At 42.8% G+C, this 26,621-nt stretch overlaps 1 protein-coding gene across 3 annotated transcripts in view; it reads left to right on the top strand.

Annotated features, from left to right (window-relative positions):
• Window positions 1-26,210, top strand: part of KLHL14 (kelch like family member 14) — a 107,909-nt gene extending 81,699 nt beyond the window's left edge. For all 3 annotated transcript variants that reach the window (XM_090039905.1, XM_090039904.1, XM_090039906.1), the window contains exons 6-9: window positions 2,568-2,758; window positions 2,865-3,023; window positions 19,299-19,456; window positions 23,466-26,210. In XM_090039905.1, coding sequence (XP_089896031.1) covers window positions 2,568-2,758; window positions 2,865-3,023; window positions 19,299-19,456; window positions 23,466-23,606 — 649 coding nt within the window. In that variant the 3' untranslated portion in view covers window positions 23,607-26,210. The remainder of the gene's footprint in view (window positions 1-2,567; window positions 2,759-2,864; window positions 3,024-19,298; window positions 19,457-23,465) is intronic.
• Window positions 26,211-26,621: the final 411 nt, after the last annotated feature.

Below are 26,621 nucleotides of genomic sequence, written 5' to 3'. Positions count from 1 at the left end.
GAGCTTTTGCATAAACATTCACATTTAATCAGAAGTGTGGAGCATCCTATTTCATTTTGGCTCCTAACAGTGACACTCTGTGGATAAAACCAGGAGTACACATGCAAGACTGTTAAGAAAATCTTTGCTTAAATAGTCAGATCTGTAAATTGTACCTTATTCTGTGTACTGAGGTTGGACAAAAGTTAAAGGAAGTCCTAGACAACAACATACACATGTTTTATATTGCTAAGGTCAAATTCCAGTGCACCAACTCCTTCTTCATGGTTGGCATTATGTAAATAGTCTAATCACATACACAGTTTTGCACTACAAAATTCTTTTATTAAAAAGTATTTGATAAATTTGCTTATTTTATATTTAGATTTATAAATAGTTTAGTTTATAGTTAGTTTACCTGAGAGAAACCTGATAGCATGACAATTACATGCGATGTACCTTTGCTACTCAGTCATATGTCAGTAGATTCTACTTGCCAACTGACTGATAAATCAAGTGTTAGTAATTTAATTTAACAGCTCCTGCAGAGACCAAGAGTCTCTCAAGAGAGCATCCCTTGGCCACCTTCAGCAGCATCCTCCTTTGCTGTTAGTGTGAGCCTTGTTCACTGTGATGGCATTGTCATTTTTATGGCAAATAGGCCTTGCACAACTGAGGACTTAATCCTGCACATTTCAGGTTACCTATATACACACAGGTAAAAATGACGAGCAGAACAGGGAGTTCAGGAACCCAGTTCTTCGTTAGTGAGGTCACAGCTGCCTAGGCATGAAATCAGTGAGTAAGACTGTGGTACATGTAGACCACTGGTTCTCAGCCTGCAACCTGCTGGGGGGAGCAGGAGGAGGGCAATCAGAGGCAGGGAGTGCCACATGCATATATGCGCAAACACATGCACATGGCAGCCAGGCAGCATAGAGAGCAGTCCCCTTCAGGTAAGTCTATGCAGGACAGGGTGGGGACAGATTGAGGCCCCCATGGTGAAGGAGGGAGGGGGATAGCAGGGCAGGGCTGGGACTGGCAGTGCTGCCCAGCTGGGGCAGTGCATGGGGCCCAGGGCTGGGCCAGGATTGTGCAGCTGGGGAGCCACAGGCAGCTCATCTGGGGGCAGGAGGTCAGGGGGAGTGAGGGGGAGGCTGATTTCCCACCACTGTGCACTCTCAGACGGAGGCATAGGGGGCATGTTCCCCCCATATTTGTGCACATGGTGAGGGCGGATGTGGGCTGCCCTCCCTTCAGGGCCTTCCACAGCAGAACCGGGTGGGGGAGGGCTTGGTGTTGCGCCCAAGAGCTGGCCGTGCTACTACGGTGAGGTGCCCCCACCACGTGCCTCCCAGAGCATGTCTATAACCACCCTAAGTGCCTAATGTTAGCTGTGCAAGTTTGAAAAACCTGCCCCATGCCTTGAATTACAAACTATAATCGCAATGTATACGTTAGATGTAGTGTCCCATTTTCACTGAGTAGTAGCATCTGGCAAAGCAAGCTGTTACTTGTGAAATCTGAGGTATCTGAATTAGTCTGTGAGGTACAACTCTGTTGCTTCCTGCTGAGTAACAGAACTGTATTTTAAAATGCCTACTTCTCTCTAGGTTCAGACTCCATTAGGAGTTTTGCCAGAGTAAAGACTTTAAGAATGACCCCTAAAAGTATTGTCAGTCTTAACTGGGCTCAGGCCTGAAGTATTCTTTCTCATTTTGTTGCCACAAATAAAGGAATTGATCCTGCCACCTTGGCCATGATAGTTCTCTTTCTAATATCAGTGGGAATTTTCTCTAGTATTTTCACGATACTTATCAGCCTTATGGTTTTATTGCAGTAGTAGAGACTTACTGTTAATTTTGGAGTAGCAAGAAGAACAACCTATAGAAGTGTGGTCATCCTGCAGTCCTGACCCGAAACATTAATTAGCTTCCCATGAGCCTGAGTTGCATGTGAAAATAGATGGATGGCTAGAAACTTTGTTCAGGGCTAGTTATATGGTGATGGACCTCTGTGAGTTAGAGGGCAGAAATATAATACTGTGGCTAGCTTAAGGAAAGTTGTTCTATTTGCAGTACTGCAGAAAGAGGAAAAAAATGATAATTGAAGAAAAATTTTGATGATGTGGTTCTCTTAGTAAATTGGGAACAATGACCCTTGAAGGACCATAAAGAAAGTGAATGTCAAGATAATTTATTATTGTTACATTATCTACCTCATTTTTCACTTTGTCTTACTGAGTTGTTATATCCTTACAAGGTACCAAATGCCCCAAACATTAATGAACGCCTTTTTTATCCTTCAGTGGTGTGAAAAAGCAACAGCTTTGGAAAAAGGCATTCCCCACCAGATATATGTGTGTTAATTGTTTTGACACTGAAAACAAAGTATTCATTTGATGCAGAACATGTATCTGATTACCAAACTAGATGCAATCTTTAAATGATCCAAAACGTTTAAGATCCATGGACACCCCTGTTTGAATTAGAACTTGAAACAGCCTCTTATTAAGACCAAGGCATGAAATGCAGAAAATGTTTTAGCATCTAATTGGCTTTTTTTGTGTATTTTGTTTTATACTCTAGGAGAGCCAGTTTCTATGCATGTCGGCTTGACAAGAACTTGTATGTGATCGGTGGAAGAAATGAAACTGGCTACTTGTCCAGCGTCGAATGCTATAATTTAGAGACAAATGAATGGCGTTATGTATCTTCCCTACCACAGCCTTTAGCAGCACATGCTGGAGCAGTGCATAATGGCAAAATATATATTTCAGGCATGTCTTTTTTCTACTTTCTGCTACATACAAAACAAAGCTAAAGTCTTGTTGCAAGGCCACATCTTCATTTATGCTAATTAATGAAGATATATTTATTTTGTAGGGGGAGTTCACAATGGAGAATACGTCCCCTGGCTATACTGCTATGACCCTGTCATGGACGTCTGGGCCCGAAAACAGGACATGAACACAAAGCGAGCAATCCACGCTTTGGCTGTAATGAATGACCGACTATATGCTATTGGAGGAAACCATTTGAAAGGTCATATTTTTAATAACAAAACAACATTTCCATATCCTGTTTCCTGATAAAGGGTACTTTTGTTAGATAGTTATTGTTAACTAAGTTAAAAACCCTGGAACACAATTTAGCAGGACGGTTGAGCCAGCAATTTTAAAAACATTTTATGCAAATTATTTTAAAATTATAATAGTATATTAAATGTGTGAGTAATGAATGCTTTAGATAATAAAAATGGGAGTTTCCATTACTCAAAAGCATGGACAATTTGTCATTACCATGAATTCAGTGAAACAAACAGATTATTCTTTGACCCTTAAGTACCAGCAATATTTTCCTCTGTAAATCATTTTCCAAGATGTGCAGTTAGAAAGAGCTTTATTCAAAGCTGCACACAGAAACAAACCCTTAATTTAATGAAAAAACATCCATTAATTATTAGGACTAGTGTTTTAAAATCCCCTTTTAGTATTAAATGTGGCCTGAAAATTTTAATTCTGTATTCATTATTTTTGAGGTCTCTCATTTTCATTCTTTAAAAGGGTTTTATTAAAATTATTGGTGCACAGGCATCCATTATTCTTTTCTCAGTAGTAACATGCAACTCTCATTAAAGTTAAAAAGAAGCTGCTCATTTTGTCAATTTAGAAAATGAGCACAGAACAGTTTCAGATGCAATTCCTGCCCCTGGGTCCACTGACAGTATTTATTAGTTTATAAACACAATTTTCTATTTTTTTGTTTACCTTGTTGCTACATGAAAAGGCTATACAAAAGGAAGAAGCAAATAGTAACACTGACAATGGGTACAATGTTCAAAAGAGCCTATGTCTCAATGAGATTCCTAAGTCTTTTAGGCACTTTTTAGCATTCTGTCTTATTATCGTAATTGTTCCGTGTCCCATAGTACGTGGGACCAGAGAGCAAACACAAAGTCTTTTTGGTAAAAACAACAGCACATGTGCCTCAGTACCGAGTGCAGAACTGACTGGATGTATAGTCTTCAAATGCGTGTCATGGATGGACACCAAAACAGTAAAAGCTGCCTGCACATTGCTTACCTAATAACTGAGTTACTTTTATTTAGGTGCCAAATGTGTAAATGTTGGCTTTTGAATACTAACTCCTTCAGAATGCCACCATTCATCCTTCTGTTGGAATAACAAAATAATAAAGAGTACAAAAAAATTCTCATGTAACAGTCAGGGAAGGTTCTTTGAGCAGATGTGATATTTTTTATGAGATCAGCTGAGTAGTTGGAAAAAAGTTCTTAGCAAGTTTTTGGGTGCAGTCACCCTTCTTCAGGCATAGGGAATCTCTGCTGGAGTCTCTGCTGGATTCTCTGTATCCAAAAGCTTGCTAAGAATTTTTTCCAACTACTCAGCTGGTCTACTAAAAGACATCATATCTACTCAAAGAACCTTGCCTGCCTGTGTCCTTAGACCAACATGGCTACAACCAAAAACGCAGCCTCATATAATAGAAGCACAGGCTAAAAATGCTTTTCTCTTCCCTTCTCCTTCCTTTTCCTAGATTGTGTATTCCTCTGCAGTAGAGGAAAGCAGTGAAGAAAGGGACTCAGTTCCGTAGCCTAACTGGCAGGGGGGCAAGTGGGACACCAGCCGTGGGCCCCATTATGTCTCCCGCCACCCAAGAGTCTTTGCCATAGCAGGCACAGCCCTGTACAACCCAGCCATTGGTGCCAGACACATGCAGCCCCATTCCCTGTTGTTTATTTGGAGGTGAGAGGTGGAATAATACTCTCCTTTGGACAGTTTTGTCATAAAAAGCACAACCCTGAAGGTAGGGGGTGGGGAGGAGTGGCAAATGAGACACCAAGTAGCTGGGACTGATCCCTGCCCTTCAGTGGCAGCAACCTGAGCCTGTGCTGCTACAGCCGCAGCTGCAGCAGTAGCACCTTCACCCAAAGTGAGGAGAGCTGGGGCAGATAAGACTCTGCTCATTTTCCCCTCCTTCCCTTCCCCCACTGCCCACTATCCAGTAGTCAGCATAACTCTGCCAACCTCTCCCCCCACTCCCGCACAAACCCCTGCCCCAAGCACTGAAAAGCTTTCTATGCCTCTGACTGACATGCAACAGCACACAGATTTCACTGAAGAGAGTCCATCTTACCAGATTTTAATACAGTTCACAGAAGTATTTCTGCACTGGGTTCTGAATGCTTTAGAAATAGAGGGTCATATCCTCCACCAGTGTTCATTGGCTTTTATCCACTGACTTCACTGGAGTAATGATTGTATGTACCAAATGCTTGAATATTTGGCCTTAAACTTTTAGCACTGACTTTTTTGTCAATGTCCATAGTATCAAAATGCAACATTTAGTCTTTTATTACTTCTTTTCACAAGAGAAAATATAAGTTAATCTATCAACCCTTGTCTTTTGGTCAGAATAGGAATCACTATTACAGTGTATCATTCTGCATTCATGTACAGGTGCCCACTGTGACCACAGGTCTTATTTCCCTGGTAGCTTTTCCAGTTTCACCAAATGCACTTTAGGAAAAATGGAACCTTGTATTAAGCATTACATTTTTTTTCTCTCTACCGCTGTTGCCTTAAATGCTTTCATCATGGCTGAATTGCTCTGTGGCAGCAGACATTTGCCATTTTGACTTCTGAAGGGCAGTCTTTTTGGGATACAAGCTCTTTGGAAAACATTTCTTTTTTTCTGTGATTAACAAAAAGAGGAAATGCAAGTGAATGCATGGGGGGAGGGGTTGGAGTCTGTTGGCTTGGGAAGAAGCAAGGATGCTCTGATAGCTTAAAGGCAAAGTGCTCATGAAGCTGGATCTTTGTTCTAGTGTCAGCAGTGTGTTTCCCTCATCATAACTAATCATGTGTATACTGCAGTTTATTAGGGAGGGCTTTGACAGATTCTGGGCATGCTATGTTTGCCTTTCTATGGCCCCTTGAAAATTTTACAGCGATGCAAAATTATTTCATCACAACTATTCATTCCTGACACAAACTAATAATTTTGCAAGCATCCTTATTATGAGCTACCCATCACTAAATGCCCTTTCACAAGTCAAATTCTCCTTCTCTCATCTTCTTTCCCTTCTTTAATGAGGAAGAATAAAAATATAAAATGTTATGTCTTCGTATATTGAAAAGGATGCAATTTTCTTGCAGTGATCCTAAGAAGAAAATTGTTTTGGGCTATCTTGAAATCTTGGGTACTTCATAATGGGAAATTTTGGGGAACATTTAAAGTAGTTAAGGGTTGTCATGAATCTCCTGTTTCTGGATATTCCATTCATTTACTCTTTGATCTGGACAAATGATTTAATCTCTCTGGATTTCAATTTACCAAAAATAAAGCAACTAGTACTTACTTCAGAGGGGTATTATCAAAATCATGGAATAATAGTAACCTATTTAGCTAAAACTGGGAAAAAGTGTCCCCAGTGTCACCCTTAAAAGGTCACAGATTTAATCTATTAAGGAAGATAAATTGCTGAGCCTTAAAATGTTTATTGGGGAAATCTAACAAGCTGCTGCCAAAGTAAGTGGTTTTCCCTTTTTTCAAAACGATACTAACTTATTTTGTTCAGTCATAACTCCAAAATGGTTTAATGTGAAGACTTCAAAGTTGCAAATATCCCCAATAACAGTTAGCAAACAGATGTAGTTTTGCCTTTCTTCTCTCTCTCTCTTGCTGTAATTACAGCACATCAGAGCAGCCTCACTACATATGTATAGGCACCCTAAATGTCACAGATTTCTTTGACTTTCTGGATGTAGACCCAGAATGGCACAACAGTGGAGGCTAGTGTAGGTAGAGGCTGTCCTTCCTAGCGAGCATACAAATCATCCGGTCTACTGTTAGATCTGACAGCTACATTCAGTAAACTTAATGAAGTGGTGTTGACTCCCCAGAGCATTGGAAAGGCTTCCCTTGCATGGCTTCATTCTTTCCTTGCTGACCACAGTTTTACATAGTTATTCATCACCTGTGAGGCAGTTCCACAGGGTTTCAGCTTGTGCCTCTTCACATCCCTTATGTACATGGGGACCTTACAAGGGTTGGTTAATGAGAAGGTATAGTCCGCTGTACTCAGCTCTACTTCTGTTTCCACTAATTCAGTGGTTTTCAAACTGTGTTCCACAGACCCTGGAGGCTCCACAATCAGTCATCAGGAGTTTTGCAAAGAAATTGGGGGTAATGGAGGAAGGGGCAGGGAGGTGGCATGCTGTCACTGCCAGGCCAGTTCACCTAGCTCCACATCAGCCTTTAGAATGGGGGTAGTAGCTGCACAGCAGAAGTATTATGAAAGGGTTTTGTGACTTTGCTTTAATCCATGAGCACAGAGAGATAGTTAGCTATGTTAGTCTGAAGTCAGGTAGAAGGCGGAATAGGTTGCACCTTTATACACTAACTAAATCAGAGCTACATTGCATGAGCTTTCATCAGATACTATAAAAGGACATGCACAGAGCAGTGTTTCAATAGAGAAAGTGATTTGAATGTAAAAGACAGGGAAGGAATGGGAGGAGGGAACGGTGCTGGGAGAGGCAAAAAAGTAATAAACTGTTAGGCACAAAGGGTCAGAAAAGCTAATTCAGGTAATAAGTTAAGAAGAATCGCTAGTCTCTCTGTAGACAGTAGTTAACACAATCCAGTCTGTGGATGATTTCTTGTTCCGCAGTATCGCGTTCAAGTTTATTTTTGAAGTTTTGTTGTCTAAGTACAGCTACTCTGAGGTCAGGATGGAGTGTCCAGGGAGATTAAAGTGTTTGCCACAGGCTCAGGTGTCTTTATAGAACTGATGTTGGATTAGTGTTCACTCATTCTTACATGTAGGGATCACCTCATCTGTCCAATGTATTATTGAGTGCCTGACTTGAAAAGCTGGTAAAAATTGGTGTATGGATGAATTAGCTGGCTGAAACTCAATGCAGAGCATATTAAGGTGACACTGTGTTGTTTCAAGGAGGCAGTGAGAGAAAGTGACAGTTACACCTGGCTTTCACTGAATGTTTACTATTTTTTTATTAAAGTTTACAACGTATAGCTCCTATTCGATTATAGAGCAGCAGTGACCTGGAAGAACTTCTTTCATCTCTGTCTAGCTAGGACTCGCTCACCATTTTTTTGGATGGAGTCCTTGTCACCATAATACATACCTTTGTCACCTCGTGACTATTGCAGTGCATGCTGCAGGAGGCTACACCTTAAATCAGCCTGGAAATTGTAGCTGGAACTGAACATGGCAGACTGTTTATTAAGTAGTTTATCTTCCTGGAAGGATGTGAGACCAGTACTCTTGAATCTGCAGGGTCTGGCTACTTGTTGGTTTCTGGGTGAAACTGAAGGTGCTGGTTTGAACAGCTTGAATCTGTTGACATACAGGGAACACTATAAAGCCAACTAATCTATTTATTTAGACTTCTGGGGACAGATAGGATAAAGGCTGTCATTGGCAAGTGAGGTAGAATATTGTTTGGAACAGCTTTTATTACCTCCTACTTATTTTTTAGTGGTAAGAGAAGTGTAATGATTTGGTCAGTTTTGTTATGAACTTACCTATCTTTCCAATTCATGATATATACATATCATATATCAAAAGAAATATACATTAGAAAAGTTGGTTTACCTATCTGTTTATAGAATAATATTTGCCTTCATCCTTTTCTGACATTACTTTTTGAAAATTTTAATACTTACAAGTGTTAGGAAGAAATGGCAATATTTTATTTATTTTTTATTTATTTGACAATAACAAATTCCTGGATTTAAAAAGTCACTGGGAGAATGCTACAGGCAAACCTATAATTGTATGAATTTAAAGCAATACTTGAAATAAATTTAAAAACCGCAAACATTTAAAAGTTAGTGTGACAGGCTCGGGTATTCTGCCCTTCCTGAAGCCTAGTGCCTTTAGTAGCCAGACCGGCCTGGCCATTTTCCTTGGCCACCTCCTCCTCTTGCTTGCCATGACTTGATGTAGCTTATTTTTAAGAGGATGCTACTCATGAGGCCTGGGGTGGCCTATTCCTTGCTGCCTTTTACTTCTTTGCCCTCACCCCATGGGCGTACTTCCTCTTTAAGAGGGTCTTAATTGCCTTATGAGCTAGAATCGTGACCTCCAGCCTTCTTGGCCTCTGCCCTTTTTATCTGGCTGAGCTCCCTCAGCCCAGGTGTACTATCCCTGACTCTGTGCCCCAGCCTCACATGTCTCTGACCAGAGCTGGTCTGACAAGCATCCTGCTCCGTGCAGCCAGACCTTCCCTGCAGCCACAACTCAGTCCTGTAGTCACAAACTTAAATAAAGGAAATAAACCAATACACAAAGAGTTAACCATATGTTACTAACTCAGACTCAGCCCCCTCAGCCATAACCACTGTTACCTTCAAAAGGAGCGGCGTCAATTCCCCCCCAGTCCCAGGATAACTCCTCTCCCCTGGTAGCTAGCTCTGCCTCCCAGCTTCTTCCCCTGCAGCCTGCAGGCCTGGACTTATATCAGCCCAGACCTGCCCTTTCTGGTCAGATGGTCACTGCCCCTGGAGATGTGCCCAGCAGTTCCTACAAACCCTAATGAGTTGTTGAACTGTTCTTGCCCTGCAGCCTTCCCGGGATTCTTAGCGGGCCCTGGCCTCGAGTTCTTGCTTGGGGCTGGCTGTTGCAGCAGTCTGCCCATGTGGGCTACAAAAGTCGTTCTCCCCCTCTGATTGCAGTTAAGAGAGTTTTAGTTCCCTGTTACAGTCAGGAAGTTCAAAGTTATGGCTAAAAAAGAAACAGTTGAAAAGCTGGAAATAATAGCTTTTCAAAGCCCTGAAGACGACAAAGCGATCAGCAAAGATTAGATTAGAAAATAGCAGGTTTGATATTGTTAGCCTTATCTTTGTCTTTTTGTCCCTCACTTCTTCTCCAGTTACCAGTGGAAAATCCACAACTGTGGCCTTATGAAATAAATGCTAGTGTTCCCTGTTGCACAGATGAATAATTCAGATTGTAGCATGGTGATGGAGCCTTGCTGGCATGTATGAGGTACTGGATAATTGTAAGACTGTCTTGTGCAAGTAAACTATGGGAGTCTTTAGCCATATAATCAGGTTGAATGTGGAAGAAGTGGGCCTCTGTTTTATATTTATAACACATTAATGTAAAACTGAGATCCAGTTACATTTGTATAGTAGACGGATTCATAGTTGTGTGGGAGCCCTGTGTCGAGAGGATGTAGTAACAGGGCAAGTAAGGGGTTTTGACTTGACTGTAGAGATGAAAGTTTGAGCCCTGCTACCAACTTGGGCTAAAGGATGCCTCCAGTTAGCCCACCTGCAAATGGGAATGTGGTTGTTTAGGGTAGGGAGTCATCCTCTTGTTACTGCAAGGTACAAAACCACAGTAGACTGATGAACCATTTGGCTTGGGCAGGCCTTTAACTATGTTAGGAAAGTAATACAAGATAATACGCTTGCTGGCCTGCAGACCTTCTCCATGATGGAGAGGGTATAGTGGGACCTGCCATGAAAGGCAGATGTGGCACCTCCTTGTGGCCACGCCATTCCCATCTCTCTTCTCTCTGGCTAATCAAGGTACCTCCCTGTACTGGCCTGCTGTACCTTCAGTAGTATTTTGAATTCAGGAGGCTGCCCAGTCCATCAGAGTGATTCTTTCATTTCTTTCCACCAGCCTCTCATCCCACCACTCAGTTCAGTCCACCAGGCTCTTGACCTAAATAAATGTTCCCAGTTAGGGCTTTGTCATTATCCCCAACTGTCAGTCCTCAGTTAGGGGCTCTCAAATCACCACCCTCACATTCAGCTCGCTCTCTCTCCTTCTCTTGCTGCAGTCTTTAACAGTCTTTTGTCAACTGCAGCACCTTCCCCGAGCACCCTCAGTACTCCCCTACCACGCTTCAGCTATCACCGTGCCTCACATTTCAAACAGCAACCTAAATTAAAATTTAAATGTGGTCAGTTGTAGCTGGGGTGGCTTTCTCCAAGCTCTTTTCAGGTACCTACTCAGATCTGTTGGCTTCTCCCAGCTCAAGCCCTCCTAGGCCTACTTACGGCTCCCCCCAGTCTCCAGCACTGCTTCTCCACTTAGTACAGGGAACTCCTTCAGCTGGCACAGGCTGGGGCTCCCTCACAGGAGCCAAGCTTATATGTCCCTATTCTATACCCCCTTCTAGTCACCTGACCTCTGATCCTCTGGGCCAGGCTCAGGGGTTTCCCGCTTTGACAGTCTGCAGGGGTGATGCTTAAAAGCGGTTCGTTTCTCTGGAGGCCACTAAAATCACAGACACACACTCATTAGATGGCACAAAAGGTGAATTTGCAAATAGGGTCAGAGCAGAGTCAAAAACTCAGATTACTCTGAACCCACCAAGGAATTTTGCAGGCTGTATTTATCTTTTTCCTCCTGGGCACGTGTGCAGAAACAGGAACTCTTACAGCTCACTTCCGTTTCATACAAGCATACATGTGGTTACATCACTACATACATCACATGTATATTATAATTAACTACTTAAGTATGCAGGGCGGAGAGGTAAATATGCATCAGCTAATTAAGCATGCTCAGAGAGTACTATAGGTCACCAAGAGTTTAAACCCGCCCCCCTTTCAAGGACACAGTCAGTTGAATTCCAGCTTCTGTAATCTGCACGAGAAAGGCTAGGGAGAAGCTGGGGGAGAGTCTGCGATTTAGTATAAGAAAAGTTGTGGCAAGGCTGGGCAAGGAAAAAAGTCCTTGGCAGTGTTTCTTTCTTATCAGGTGCAAGATGCAAGCTGTGCATTTCTAACAATACTCCATTTCTAACAATATTCCATTTCTAACAATATTCCCCCCTCAAGATGCTTTCTGCTCCCCATTTTCATTTAGGCAGATCAAGATAATTACGAGGAATTTTTCTGAGTACCATGACTTTTGCTACAGTCTGCGCTTTGAGGGGGACTGCTGCAACTTGCATCCCTTCAACTGTGGTGGTTATCAATCTAGTGACAGTACTCTCCTAATGCCACTTGGGAAAGATCCCAGCTGCGGTTCTCATCCCATTCTTGACCAGTACTCTTAACATCCGCCTTATCACTTACCAACCATTTTGGGGCCAAAGGAAAAGCCCTCCAAGGCCACTGTTCTCCGGCCTCTCGGAGTCCCCCACAGGCCCAGCAGTTGGTAAGATTGAAGGTACCTGCAATTCTTTCCATCATGTCAACATACAAATTTGTCCCTGGGGGAGCAATTGGGGGAAGCGGGGATATAGGCTGGCGGCTAGGGCTGCTCAATCCTGCTTCTCTTACTACATAGATAACAACAAAGCATATTAAGATTCCCACCATATTCTCCCTTTCTTGAGATCAAATACAGCCTAAACTTTTTCTTTTTACTTTCTTGTCTAATTTTCTGAAGTTTGATTAAGCCGTCATAGGCGCACTTGGAGATCACCAGTGGGTTCACAGCTCCACTTGCTGGCTTCTTGTTCCGAGGACGACTCAGCTTCCGGAGTGAGTTCGTCCTGGGAGTTGGTGTCCTCTGACGCTCGTGGATGTCGTTTCACACGGGTATGGTGTATCCAACGGTCATGGCCAGCAATCTTTACAGTGGTGTGGGTTGTTAGAAGTACCTGGAAAGGACCACTCCACCTCTCAGTCAAAGGTTCCTTTTTCCACCGCTGCACCAAGACCCAGTCTCCCGGGCAGAAGTCATGTACTGGTACGTCTAAAGGCAGACGCTGAAAGGAGGCTGCATACCTGTGAAGAGAAGACAAGACAGACTGCAAAGCAATAATGTACATATGAAGCTCGCTATTACCTAATTCAAAAGTTACATTTTCTCGCATCCCAGGGGATAAGACTCGAGGGGGCTTGCCAAACATAATTTCATATGGGATTAATTTAATGCCCTGTCGGGGAGTGTTTCGAATGCAAGTAAGAGCTAGCGGCAATGCTTGAGGCCACTTAAGGCGTGCTTCAATACAGATTTTGGTGAGTAGAGTCTTTAAGGTCCTATTCATGCGTTCCACTTGTCCTGAACTCTGTGGTCTCCATGGTGTGTGTAGTTTCCAAGTGATCTTGAGAGCTTGTGTGACTTCTTGAACTACCTTTCCCACAAAGTGTTGTCCTTGATCCGACTGGATGGATTCAGGCAGAGAATACCGGGGAATGATCTCCTGCAACAAATACTTCACTACTGTAGCCGCAGTGGCAGTCCTGGTGGGCCATACCTCGACCCAACCAGAGAGCTAGTCTACCATGACAAGTAAAAACCCATGATGTCCGGACCGTGGGAGCTCGGCCAAATCAATCTGCCATGCTTGTCCAGGGTACGCTGCCCAGGGTCTACATCCCATTGGCACAGGGGGTTTCCTTCGAGGGTTTACTTTCTGGCATGTGATGCACCTGGTAGCAATACGCTGAGCTTCTACATATAGCCCTGGGGGTACTGCTTGGCGGATCACTAGATCACCCATAGCCAAGCCTCCCATATGGGTTCTTGCATGGAGCTGTTGCAGCACCTCCCGAAGCAATGGCCTGGGTATCATGACCTTTCCTCCCGGTACTATCCACCACCCCTGGGAGTTCTTTTTTGCACAAGCTCTCTGTGCAAATTTATCTTCTTCAGGGGAATACTGCGGGACTAAATCCCGGACGTATGGCCATATGGCATGGGACAAGGCCTGCCTGGATACTTCCTCCGCTTCTCCACCAATAAATGCGGCTTCCTTTGCTGCTGCATCAGCCTTTGCATTTCCAAGCTTATGCTTTTCCTCAGCAGCCTTCCCATGGGCCCGCACATGAATGACTGCTACCTCTTTAGGCTGGTGGAGTGCCTCTAGTAGCTTGATAATCTGAGGGCCGTTAGCAATTTTATTCCCAGAAGCCGTAATGAAACCCCTTTCTTTCCACAATAGTCCGTGCACATGGACCGTAGAAAAAGCATAGTGAGAATCAGTATATACATTAACCTGCTGGCCTGTCCCCAGCTGTAATGCTCGGGTGAGCGCAGTGAGTTCCGCGGCCTGTGCCGACCATGAGCTCGGCAATGACTCCCTCCATACTACCTTATCCAAGGTTACCACTGCACATCCTGTTCGTCTTTTTCCATTGATGACAGAGCTGGAGCCATCTACGAAGTATTCAGCATCTGGGTCTTCAATTGGGTCCTCAGCAAGATCAGGCCGCACCTGTGTGGTTTGATTCAGGACCTCAAGGCAGTCCTGCGTTGGTTTCCCTGGCTCCGGCAGCAAGGTTGCAGGGTTCAAGGCCGTAGTATGTTTGAAAGTAAGTCCTGGATTAGAGAGCAAAAATATCTCATACCGTGATTGTCTGGAGGGGTTGAGAAACTTTCCTCTCTCAGTCCCTAGAATCTGGGGAACTCCATGTGGGGTGTGTATTTCCATATCCGCACCCATGACTATCTTCTGGGCTTCTTCAACAACCACTGCTGTGGCTGCCACAGCCCGAAGACAGGCTGGCCACCCGAGTGCAACTGGATCTAGAACCTTTGAATAATATCCCACGGGTCTCCAGGTTGGGCCTGATGGCTGTGTCAGCACCCCTGATGCGACCCCTCGATTCTCATGAACATACAGTCGATATGGGTTTTTACTATTTGGGATGGCCAGGGCAGGGGGCTGGGTTAATGCTGCCTTAAGCAGATCAAAGGCATGCTGCATTTCTTTATTCCATTTCCATTCAGTGAGACTCTCCTTAGTCAGTGAGTCATACAGTGGTCTAGCCTTCCCACCATAATCTGGTATCCATAGTCGACAGAACCCAGTTAGCCCTAGGAATGCCCGCAGCTCCTTGGTTGACTTAGGTGAGGTTAGACCTTGGATTGCCTGTATGCGATCTGCACTCAGGGTTCTGACTCCTTTTGAGAGCTTATATCCCAAAAATGTGACTTTAGGCTGACATACTTGGGCTTTCTCTCTAGAGACTTTATATCCTTTTTTCCCCAGAGTGTTTAGCAGTGACCTGGTGGCTTCCTTGCAGAGCTGCAAGTTTGGGCTTGCAACTAGCAGGTCATCCACATACTGGAGGAGAGTCACTGCAGGGTGTGATCCCTTCCACTCCTCCAAGTCCTTCTGAAGGGCAAGTCCGAAAATATGGGGGGCTGCTATGAATCCTTGGGGAAGAACTGTCCACATGAGTTGGGCTTTATGGAAAGTATCTGGATCCTCCCATTCAAAAGCAAACAATTTTTGACTCTCTCAGTGAAGGGGAATGGAGAAGAAAGCATCTTTCAAATCTAGCACTGAAAATATTTCAGCTTCCCCCGGTACTTGTGTCAAAATCGTGTGTGGGTTCGGGACTACAGGATGGTCTGAAAGGACCTTCTTATTTACTGCTCGCAGGTCTTGGACCAGTCTGTATGAGACCCCATCTGCCTTCGGCACTCCAAGAGTCGGGGTATTATATGGTGAGGACCCTTCCACTAGCCATCCGTACTTCTTGTATTTCTCTATTAACGGCTTGAGTTCAGCTCTGGCCGCTCGGCTGAGTGGATCCTGCTTTACCCGAACGGGCCCCTCCCCATCCTTGAGTATGATCCTTACCGGGGAGACCGACTTAGCTCGTGCAGGGGTTCCATCAGCCCATACCGAAGGGTCTACTCCAGTCATGTGATCTTCAGAACTTACTACAGGGCGTCGGTCCTCCAGGAGAGCCATCTGATAGTTCGAGCTCTGCTTGACAGGTAGCTGGACCACCATCTGGTCGTCTCTGAAAAATATCTCACCTTGCAATTTTGTGAGTAGGTCCCGCCCAAGTAGTGCAACTGGGCAACTTGGAGAATATACAAAGGAGTGCTCAAGCAAATGGTCCCCCACTTTGGTGAGAAGTGGCTTACAAACAGGGAGTCGGGATTGCGTTCCCTCAATCCCTTCCACAAGTACATGCTGTTCACTAGTTCCTGCACAGTGGGGGTTTTCTGGAATCATTGAAAATGTAGCCCCAGTATCCACCAAGGCTTCAAAGTTTTTGCCACCAACCCTAATGGTTACCATGGGATCTTCTCGGGCTCCAACCCGAAGGGTAGTGGTCTTAGATCCCCGTCCCCTTCATTCTGTGTCCTCACCCTTTTCCTCTGCCCGCATGAGGTGACCTCTTGGTTCACCTTCTCTCTTCTCCTTTAACTTTGGGCATTCCCTCTTCCAGTGTCCTTTCTCCCTGCAGTAAGCACAAACGTCTGCTCCCACTCTTTCTCCTTTCCCTTTCTGCATCCCAGCCTTTCCAGGGTTACCTCCAGTTATAGCAGCTGCCAGCGCTGCCATCTGTCACTGAGCCTTTTTATCCTTCTTGCGCTCTTGCATATGCTCACGATTCCCATATACCTTATATGCAATTTCCACCAGCTTTGAAATCGGTTTCCCAGCACCTCCCTCAGTTTTCTGTAACTTCTTACGAATATCAGCAGCGGATTGACCAATAAACATAAGATTTACCATGCGTTGATTATCTGGGGCTTCTGGATCTAGGTCCGAAAACCTGCGGAACGCCTCATACAGCCTCCCGAGGAAAGCTGAGGGATCCTCTTCTCTTCCCTGTCTCACTTCATACAATTTAAACAGATTAGTAACCCGAGGCACTGCCTTCCCCATTGCTTCCATTATAATCCCCAGATACCGTGGACTCAGCTCTCTTCCTTCTGCAGTATGATTATCCCATCTCGGTTCCTCAACAGGGCAGGTATCACGCAAGGTACGACCAGCAGCTCCCTCTGCTTCTACCCTGGCTGCTGCAATGCGCTCTGCCGTCCCCAACACTAATCTCCTCTCCTCCGGGGTCAGGAGGGTTTGAAGCATCATCTGGACATCAGCCCAAGTGGGTTGATGGGTTTGTCCAATAGATCGAAACAGGTCCCTCATCTTTTCAGGGTCTTCACGAAAAGAGGGGCTCTGATTCTTTCAGTTAAATAAATCTGAAGTACTAAATGGGGTGTAGACAAAAGTTCCATTGCCCCCCTCTCCGATAACCTCTCACATCGGGCAATTCAGCACTGGCTGTGATTCTACAGTCTTGCGCAAATAATAGCCCTTATTCCCTGATTCAGATGGGGCACTTGGCTGAGGCTCACGCTCTGAATCATTAGGTATACTTTGATACGCCGGTGGTGGTTTCCCTGAGGGAGGGAGCGGTGGTGCAGAGGGACTGGATCCCGAGGAGGTGTCTGATTCATCCTCGCTACCTGACAGGGTTGTGACCGGAGAGCGGGTCCGATACTCAGCCAATTCAGAATTCCCTCCCTCATTAGACTCAGGGAGTACAGGTGGTCCTCCTTGAGTCTTTCCTTTAACAACCAACAACCATCCCATGATCACCTCTGGCCAGTTGTGGCCTTGGCTCCACCACGATCCACTGGCTGGGAAACTGGCTCCATGGTCCATGCCAAGTTCACCGATGACACCAAACTTTGGGGCAAAGCATCCATGCCAGAAGAGACTTTACTAAGCATTTCTTAATCCAAGGTGGCTAATTTTGAACTACCCACAACCAACAATCGATATAAGGAAATTGATTCCAATATCCGTTCTGCATAACTATTTCATGGATAGCTATCACTTCTTTTACTACAAAGGATCCTTTTGGGGTCCAGTGGACCCCAAATGTTGGCCACTCAAGTTGACAAAACTTAATTAAATCACCCTTTTTCATCTTCACTCCATAATCTGCCTGCTTTCCAAATTTACTGAAGTTTTGTAATATATAACTTAAAGGCGTATCCGAGTTTTCTACACGGGAGCGACCCGCACCCATATGCCCACAAAAGTGCGTCCAACGCACACCAAATATCAAAAGATCCTAGTTACAGACGGTTCGCATATACTAGGCCGAAAATTTCCCAGTATTAAACCAAATCGAACGCGTCTTTGTTCCCGGATCCAGACCAAATTGGGCAAGGGAATTCATATACTCACTCAGATACCCCAGAGATCTCGATCAGAATGCCGGAATGTGTGTCTGGCATCCTCAGAAACCAAAAATTTTGCACAGGAGCCTTTAATCTCTCGGGTACCCCGACTCACGTCTCAAACCCCCTGGGCGAGCCCAAAAAGGCGGCTCGGTGCGCACTCCCCGTGGTGGCAGAGACGATCTTGTCACTGAGCCCCAAGGTGATCCAGAGACGTCCCATCTGGGGTGCCAAATTGATGCTTAAAAGCAGTTCGTTTCTCTGGAGGCCACTAAAATCACAGACACACACTCATTAGATGGCACAAAAGGTGTATTTGCAAATAGGGTCAGAGCAGAGTCAAAAACTCAGATTACTCTGAACCCACCAAGGAATTTTGCAGGCTGTATTTATCTTTTTCCTCCTGGGCATGTGTGCAGAAACAGGAACTCTTACAGCTCACTTCCGTTTCATACAAGCATACATGTGGTTACATCACTACATACATCGCATGTATATTATAATTAACTACTTAAGTATGCAGGGCGGAGAGGTAAATATGCATCAGCTAATTAAGCATGCTCAGAGAGTACTATAGGTCACCAAGAGTTTAAACCTCCCCCCCTTTCAAGGACACAGTCAGTTGAATTCCAGCTTCTGTAATCTGCATGAGAAAGGCTAGGGAGAAGCTGGGGGAGGGTCTGTGATTTAGTAAGAAAAGCTGTGGCAAGGCTGGGCAAGGAAAAAAGTCCTTGGCAGTGTTTCTTTCTTATCAGGTGCAAGATGCAAGCTGTGCATTTCTAACAATACTCCATTTCTAACAATATTCCATTTCTAACAGGGGAATAGCTTTGGCCTGCTTCTTTATGGCTTATGTGTACCTCCTGTGTGGTGCTAACAGGCTTTTTGCAGCTAGCCTCCCTTCAAGCTGTATCCCATAGCCTGCCTTCCTGTAGCACTGTACTTACTTCCAGTAACAGGTGTTAGGGGTTCCCTGTTACAGAGGGATTGCAGACAGTTTTGCAGGTCACAGGTCAGTACATGATATTTTTTTCAGGGCTAAGAGGTATCAGTGGTCTGATTGTGAAGGTTAAATGGTGGCTAGGTAAGGGCACAGGTAAATTTGTCATTACTGTTAGTTTTCAGACTTTTGAAAAATAAAGATGGTATCAAACCAAAACACTGGATCCCAGTTCACCATAAAATTTGGAAACTTCAAATCCAGGTCCAGACTTTACAGCTCAAACATGTTTTTAACATACTTCCAGATTTTTTTATGTTTAGAGAATCCCTATTAGTATTAGAAAATCATTGTTCATTAGGTCCTTTTTCATGGTACCTGCAGCCATTCTTTTGGAATAGATATTATTTTTAAGGCAGTCAAGAAACTCAAAGATGTCTGCTTTAAGTTATTTTCAAAATCTTCTGTGCAGGTTTCTCCCACCTTGATGTCATGCTTGTGGAATGCTATGATCCAAAAGGTGACCAGTGGAATATTCTTCAGACACCTATCTTGGAAGGCCGCAGTGGACCTGGATGTGCAGTTCTTGATGACAGCATTTACCTTGTAGGAGGCTACAGCTGGAGCATGGTATGTACCCTTTTTTCTAAAAATGGTTCCTCTTACCATCATTATTTACATCTCCAAAAAAACCCCCACTGTGCTGCTTCTTTTCTGTCTTCTAGGAAATGTTGAAAGTATAACTCAGGGGCTGTCAAAATCTTTGATCAACCAAGAGTATATCCCCATGGTTGATTTGTTTGATTGGCTCGTGAAATTGTTGTTTCTTATCAATCATTATAAGAAATAGTTTTATTTTTCACAGAGTGTAAATTCAATACAAAGTTCAGGACCCACATTTGGAAAAATGATAGTGGTTTTGCTGCCCACCTTTTACACAGGACCATAGTCTAGCTTACAAGGACAGAATAGGCTGGGCGTAGACCCTTTCGTCCCTCCTGTTAAAACTGGCTTACTGAGAGCAAGAGTGTAAGACTTATGGAACTGGATGAAAAGTAAGCAAGAGGAAGACTGACTCTGTAGCCTTCAAGAGAGAGGACTCCCCCAGGAGGAGAGAGACCAAGGTTCAAATTCAGGAACCCAAGACTGTTTAATGCTGCCTGCTGCTAGGACTATTTGCGTGTTTTATATTAAGCAGTGGTTGATTTAAAAAAAAACCCAAACAAGAAAACAAATAAAGTAGGGACCAGAATCCAGGTGCCTCACAGCACTGATTTGTGTCACAGTGCACCTTAGGCAGAAGTTAGGCACACAGGTGGATCACTTCTTAGTATACTCATGAGCTGAAGTTGAGGTAGCTAAGGATCTTTTCAGACAAAATGGAGTTACCAAATGATGCTAGGCGCCTACATTTTTTTTGCAACCATTAAAGCAGGTGAAGTAGTCAACTAAACATCACCTTCTGTTTAGCCACATTTGAGAATGAGTTGTAGTCAGTGATTATTGGCTACAACTGTGCAAAAGAACCCAAAAAGCTGCTGACCAAGGTGACATGCAAGCAATATATAGGAGCATCAGGAAAGTTCTTGAGCCTGTTCAGAGGAAGATCGCTCCTTTAAAACCCCCCACAGATGAAGTCATCAATGACCGCAATAAGCAGTTGAACAGTGATGGGTTGAACATTACTCAGAAATCTACTCTTGTGAAAATGTGGTTCATGACTTCTCTCTCGATGCACATGAAGACCTTTCAACCCTGACAATGCTTGACCATGAACCTGCTGTAGACGGAGTAGAAAAAGACATTGATCAGCTTGCTTGTGGTAAAGCCCCAGGTACAGATTGCATATTGGCTGAAGTTAAGTTTGGGAAATCTGTCCTCCTCTTCCATGTGCATGAATATGTACGTGTTGGAAAAGAGGTGTCAAGATATGAAGGATGTAAACATAGTCACTATGCACAAAAACAAAGGGGATATGAGCAACTGCAATAACTATTGCGGTATATCCTTATTTTGCATCATTGGGAAACTGTTCACCAAAGCTGTCCTGCTAAGACTGCAGACCCTTGCAAACAGAGTCTACCCTGAGTCTTTATGTGGTTTCAGATCTGGTAGATCCATGATGGATATGATACTCCCCTTAAGAGACACCTACAAGAAAAGTTCTGTGAACAAAGGAGATCTCTGTACATACAATAGCATTTGTTGATTTCACCAAAGCTTTTATTCTTGTCAGCACAGACAGTTTGTTCCAAATCCTGAAGAAGATTGGCTGCCCTCCTAAGCTCCTGAGTATCATCAAGTCCTTCCATGTCAGTATGCGTGGAACAGTGGAGTTCGATGGGTCACATTCAAAAGAATTTGAAACCAAGAGTGATGTCAAGTAGGGCTGTGTCCTCGCTCTGATTCTTTTGGGGATTTTCTTTGCTGTCCTACTCCAATATGCGTTCAGTGGCTGTTCAGAGTATGGTAAACTCTTTTAACCTTGCTCATCACAAAGTGAAAACAAAAACCCAAGAAGTTCTTTGTCCATGGAATTCTCGATGCTGATGACTCAGCATTGTTATTCATTCAAAAGCAGGACTGCAAAGTCTCATGGATCACCTTTCTCATGCCTGTGATGATTTCGGTCTGACTGTTAGAATAAAGAAGACAGTAGTCATGGGTCAACAAGTTGACTGCCCTCCCAAAGTTAGAATAAATGATGAAAACCTGGGCTCCACTGTCTCTCAAATTCTTGGCTTGGAAGCCAAAATTAATGCTTGTATTGGAAAGGCAAGCGACACCGTGGCTCAACTTCAAAAGAGAGCTTAGAAAAACAGAGTGCTTACTCTGTTGACAAAGATCCCTGTCTACAGTGCTTGCATACTTACCTCTTTATTGTACGGCAGCAAAATGTGAACTCCTTATGCCAAGGAAGAAAGATAACTGAACAGTTTCCATCTTCAATGTCTCTGCTGTATCCTGGGCATAACATGGTGTGATAAAATCTCCAACTCCACTGTTCTGGGATGGGCTGAGATATTACCCAGTATATTTGTGCTCCTGAGACAGACATATCTCTATTGATTAGGATATGTGAACCAGATGAGCAATGGTCAAATCCCCATACTCTATGGTGAGCTGACCGCTGGCAAACATCCAAACATCGACTTGGATGGCCCAAACTCTGTTTTGTTGTTGTCTGCAAGAAAAACCTTCATGAGCTGCGCAGCAATGGCCAATGCTGGGAATCAGTTGCTTCAGACCACTCCGAGTGCAAAGCCACTGTACAGCAGGGCCTACATCACTTCAAGATGGAGAGAGTCAATGATGACTTAGCGAAGATGCATCAGAGGCAGGCAAGACAAAATGATACTTGGCGTGCCAGTGCAAGCTCAACCGAGTTTGTATGTGCAACTTGCCAGAGGGTCTGCTTGTTGAGCACTGGACACCTCAGCCTCTCAAGAAGCTGTGGTGGGACCCAGTAACCTACCAAGGGCACAATCCCCATGGACTCCTGAGACCAATGGCTGGCAATGAATGAATGAATGAGAAAGATTTGAATCTGTCCATAAGTCTGCAAACCCTGATGCCTAATTTACATTGTAAAATATGTATACATGTTGTGAAACAGAAATTGTACCAAACAGAAGTGACTGTACTCTGGCAGAATTGGGAGTCAGGTGATATAAGGTATTAATCTTTGCCCTGCCACTGGCTCACTGCATTGCCTTGGGCAAGTCACTTTGCATTTGAAGTCCCGCCAGATGGGTTTATTATCATTGAAAGGTGAGAAAACCTCTCAAAGCAGTACTAATTAATGTCATATGGTGCTTTAAAGCCAGAATTTATTTCATTGGTGCAGGAATGAGTCCTTAAGGTGCTGCAGAGTTATTCATTGTATTTGCTATTTGCAACAATGTATCTGCATGTACCGTTTCCATTTGACACTCGTATGCACATTCTGTAAGGAAAACCCAGTGTTTTAAAAAATTTAGCTCTTTCTGTCAATTTTGATATTAAATAAAAGTTTTGATTTTATTTTATTTATCTTGCTTCCTTTGTTTATGGGAATAGCCCCACAGGCTTGGATTGAAAAACTTTTATAATCAAGTCTGATTGTCCTCTTATTTATACCAGATTCATATCACTGTAAAATAATGACTTCTGATTTTTCACCTAAGGGAAAGGAACTTTGTATATTTTTACATCATCTCTGAATATTGTGTGTGTGTATGTGTGTTTATGAGGTCGTGAAAAAAGATACTGCTTGAGCTTACGTTCAAGGTAGTTTCAGTTGTTTAAAGACTATTAGCATCTTTTCTTCATGTGGTTTCCACGTAAGCCAAAATATTTTAAAATTATTATAATTAATCTGGGGCACAGTGATACAAAAATATGTAGTTTGGTGGAACAGAGTAATGATTTTGGTTGCCTCAGTCTCTGTATACTCAGTTTAAGACACTATTAAAGAAGCCTGATGATTTTAAAAAATCAGTACTCAGCACTTCATAAAATCAGACCTATTTAAAGACTCCTAGGTAAGACATCAGTGATCACTAGTTGTTTTTGGAAAATTTGGCCTGTTATCTTTAATCCAGTTTGCTATTTGGATTCTGCTTCCATGGTGTTTCAATGAGACTTTGTTTTGTTATAGGGGGCCTATAAATCTTCAACTATTTGCTATAGTCCTGAGAAGGGAACCTGGACAGAACTAGAAGGAGATGTGGCTGAGCCACTTGCTGGCCCTGCTTGTTCAACTGTCATCCTGCCAGCCTGTGTACCATACAACAAATAACAGTCCTGGAACATTGAAATGAACAATGTTGCATTCCGGAAAGTAATGACGGGTGACGTAAATATTTTAATAGAACAGAATTCCTGGTAAACAAAGCTACTGTAATCAACCCCTTATTTCATATTTATGCTTTAAAAGCAAACTAGAAAAAAAAATCTTGTCCCATCTCAGATAGATGCCGGTGTCTTGTGAAGCAAGTAGCTAGAACACACCGAACATTACATGCTGACAGACTGCCATTTCAGACTGATTTTAACTTTTTTCAGCTACAGAGAGATTCCTCACATCAATTTTAACTGTAAAAAATGAAGGCTAAATTTCAAGTTCAGCCTGAAAAGACAAGATCAGTATTGTGCATTGTATTCTACCTGCATGTGATCTATGTTGAAGTCATGAGGATGTTGTGTTCATGAATGCTTCAAAATTCAGATAGTAACAAGCTCACACTGCATTGCAGAATTGTCTCCTCTGTAATCCTATCGTACAGCTACTTCACATGCTCTGCAAGCAACACAGCATCAGAGGATCATAAAAGGTAAAGAAATATCATTCGTTTTTTGCACAACTTGGCTTCTCATACACTCTGCCTTCAAAGTCCCCCTGTGTAAGTGCAGCAAAGAGCAGACTACAATGGAAGTCATGCTTTACGGAGCGCTTCTTGCAGTAGTGATTTAGGGATTAGGAACAAATTCTCCTCTTAGCTACAGTGGAGTAAATGCAGTCATTCCTCAAATATCAGTGGGATGAGTGTTTTTACTTTGGTGTAACTGAAATTCTGGCCTATAACCCAAATCCTGGGTTAAGACTGTAAGTTATAACTGTAACCTGTTAAAAGAAATCCAATCTGCTATTACAGTGAGCATACAATAATTCTTTTCTCATTTCCACTAACCTGTTAGAAGTGAACACAATTGCTATTTGCTTCCAAAGACAAGAGTTTAAACATAATTGTGCCTCTTCAAACTCTTTAATCAGTATACACAGTTTTGGAGGGATGCTGGTAAATAGCTAAAATTCTCACCTGTGATTTACCTTAAAATATGTATGATCAGAGGGGTTTTCTCCATTGATCTGGAGAAACGTGAGGATGGATTCTCTGCTGCCTTCTACCTTGTATAGTTATTTACACATTGGATAGAAAATCCAAAAGGCTATTAAGGCAGAATGGTAGAATTTTGCACCCACTTTATGGAGTTTTAATTGTTGACTCTGGGGATAAGTCAATGACAAATCAAGTTCTATGAATTTTATGCTTATGTCTTCTTTTTGTTGGCTTCACAGCAGTATTTCACTTACAATACTGTACCTGATTCTCTGCTGTCTGTCTACTGGCATACTCATTTATACCTGTGCAAAGTACATGTAAAACACTCTAATTTACTCATGGTTTGCAGCCACTTTACACTTAAGGCCAGCTTCTCAGCTGGCATAAATTAACATAGCTCAATGCATTCCAGTTGATGCTGCCTGAGGATCTTGGGTTTTTACTTGCAAGTCCATAAACAGATGCACTGGGTGACAGGCAGTGGAGAATTAAACTCAATATTTCCAAAGCTTTGCATATTTTTGTCAGTATCATTTGTTGAGGATAATGGTAGAAAAACAAGAAGCAAAAAGCTACTGTCTGTTGGCTTCTGTTGCAGTAGGAATAGATATGAAGGGGAAATCATTATTTGATTTGTAAAGTAGGAAGAAAAAGAACAGATATGGTTAAAAATGTCACTGGACATTCAAGAGTCTAAGAGAGTAACATAAATATTGGGGAAGACAGATCATGGGACTGCTTCTCCATGTCATCACTCCAGTTTTTTGCAGTGTAAATCCTTGCTTGCAGTAGAATTACACAGATGTAAAAATGAAGTAACATATTACAGACTGAGGCTGTATAAATGCAATAAATTAATGGGTGAGGCAGCTGCACATCTAGAAAAACTTGTTTAAAGAAAATAATTCTCTGAAGCCACTCTGTAATGTGCTGGGTGGTTTCCCAGGCATAATCACTAAGGAACTCATAAAGGTGGAGTGTATACCCTGAAATCTCAGCCCATTTCTACTGTATAGTGCAATCTTAGTTGGTTTTGTATTTATTTGTATTGTTCAGATCCAAGGGATCCCTTGTAAAATATATTTGGTGCAATCATGACATTTTTTCTTTTCTGTTGAAAGTATATAAATATAAATATATATAAAGAGGAAACCTGTTACAGTACTAAATGAAGAAACCTCGAATGACATTTAAGATCATGATAAGGTCTGCCATACAGCACTGACTGTCACCTGTCTCTACTAAAATGTACCACTTTAAAGGGTATTTGTTGTCCTTTTTAGTGGTTCTTTTTTTTACCAAGATAATTTAAAGATTTGTGAGGACTGTATGTAAATCTTTCTATCTTTCAGGAAGGCATGACCAAGGCAAGTGCTAACTGAATAAGTCAGACTGTAAATTTTGTACAGTATTAGAATGTGTAAATGAAGCTTGCTTGTAGGGGGAAAACTTTAAATAAAACTTTATGTACTAATTCAACTCTCTGCCATATTCCTACTTATAAAGTGTATGTATAAATAATATCTACATTAAATTCTTTGGAAGTTTTTTATTATGTAGATGTGTAAACATTTTTATTTTGTGATTATGCATAACCAGTTCCCTCTTCTCCAGGCATGATCTACTTTATGTTGTAAAGGTACATTCAGGGGAAGAATTTGGTCCACTACATGCTTCATCTCTATTTAAATTAGTAAAAGTCCTATGCACATGCCTGAGGTCAGACTATGACCCCAGGAAAATGTAAATCCTGTTACACGTTTGTGAAATCTCTGCCGCGTCTCCATCCCTTCTTCAGATCCTCATGTCTTGGTATACTCTTCCTAGTGGGCCAGGAGCCTTAACATAAATCCATTTTATGATAAATTAAATAAAAAGGGCTCTCTCAGTGAAATAGTCTTCACTTTGTAATATAAGTTATGTTTATGAGGATTCTTTTCTCTTTAAAATTTCCCCTAATCTTATTATGT

Source organism: Crocodylus siamensis, chromosome 3, assembly GCF_052110815.1.
Source record: "Crocodylus siamensis isolate JL-2025a chromosome 3, ASM5211081v1, whole genome shotgun sequence".
Taxonomy (NCBI): Eukaryota; Metazoa; Chordata; order Crocodylia; family Crocodylidae; genus Crocodylus; species Crocodylus siamensis.
This window is presented reverse-complemented; position numbering and strand designations above follow the sequence as displayed.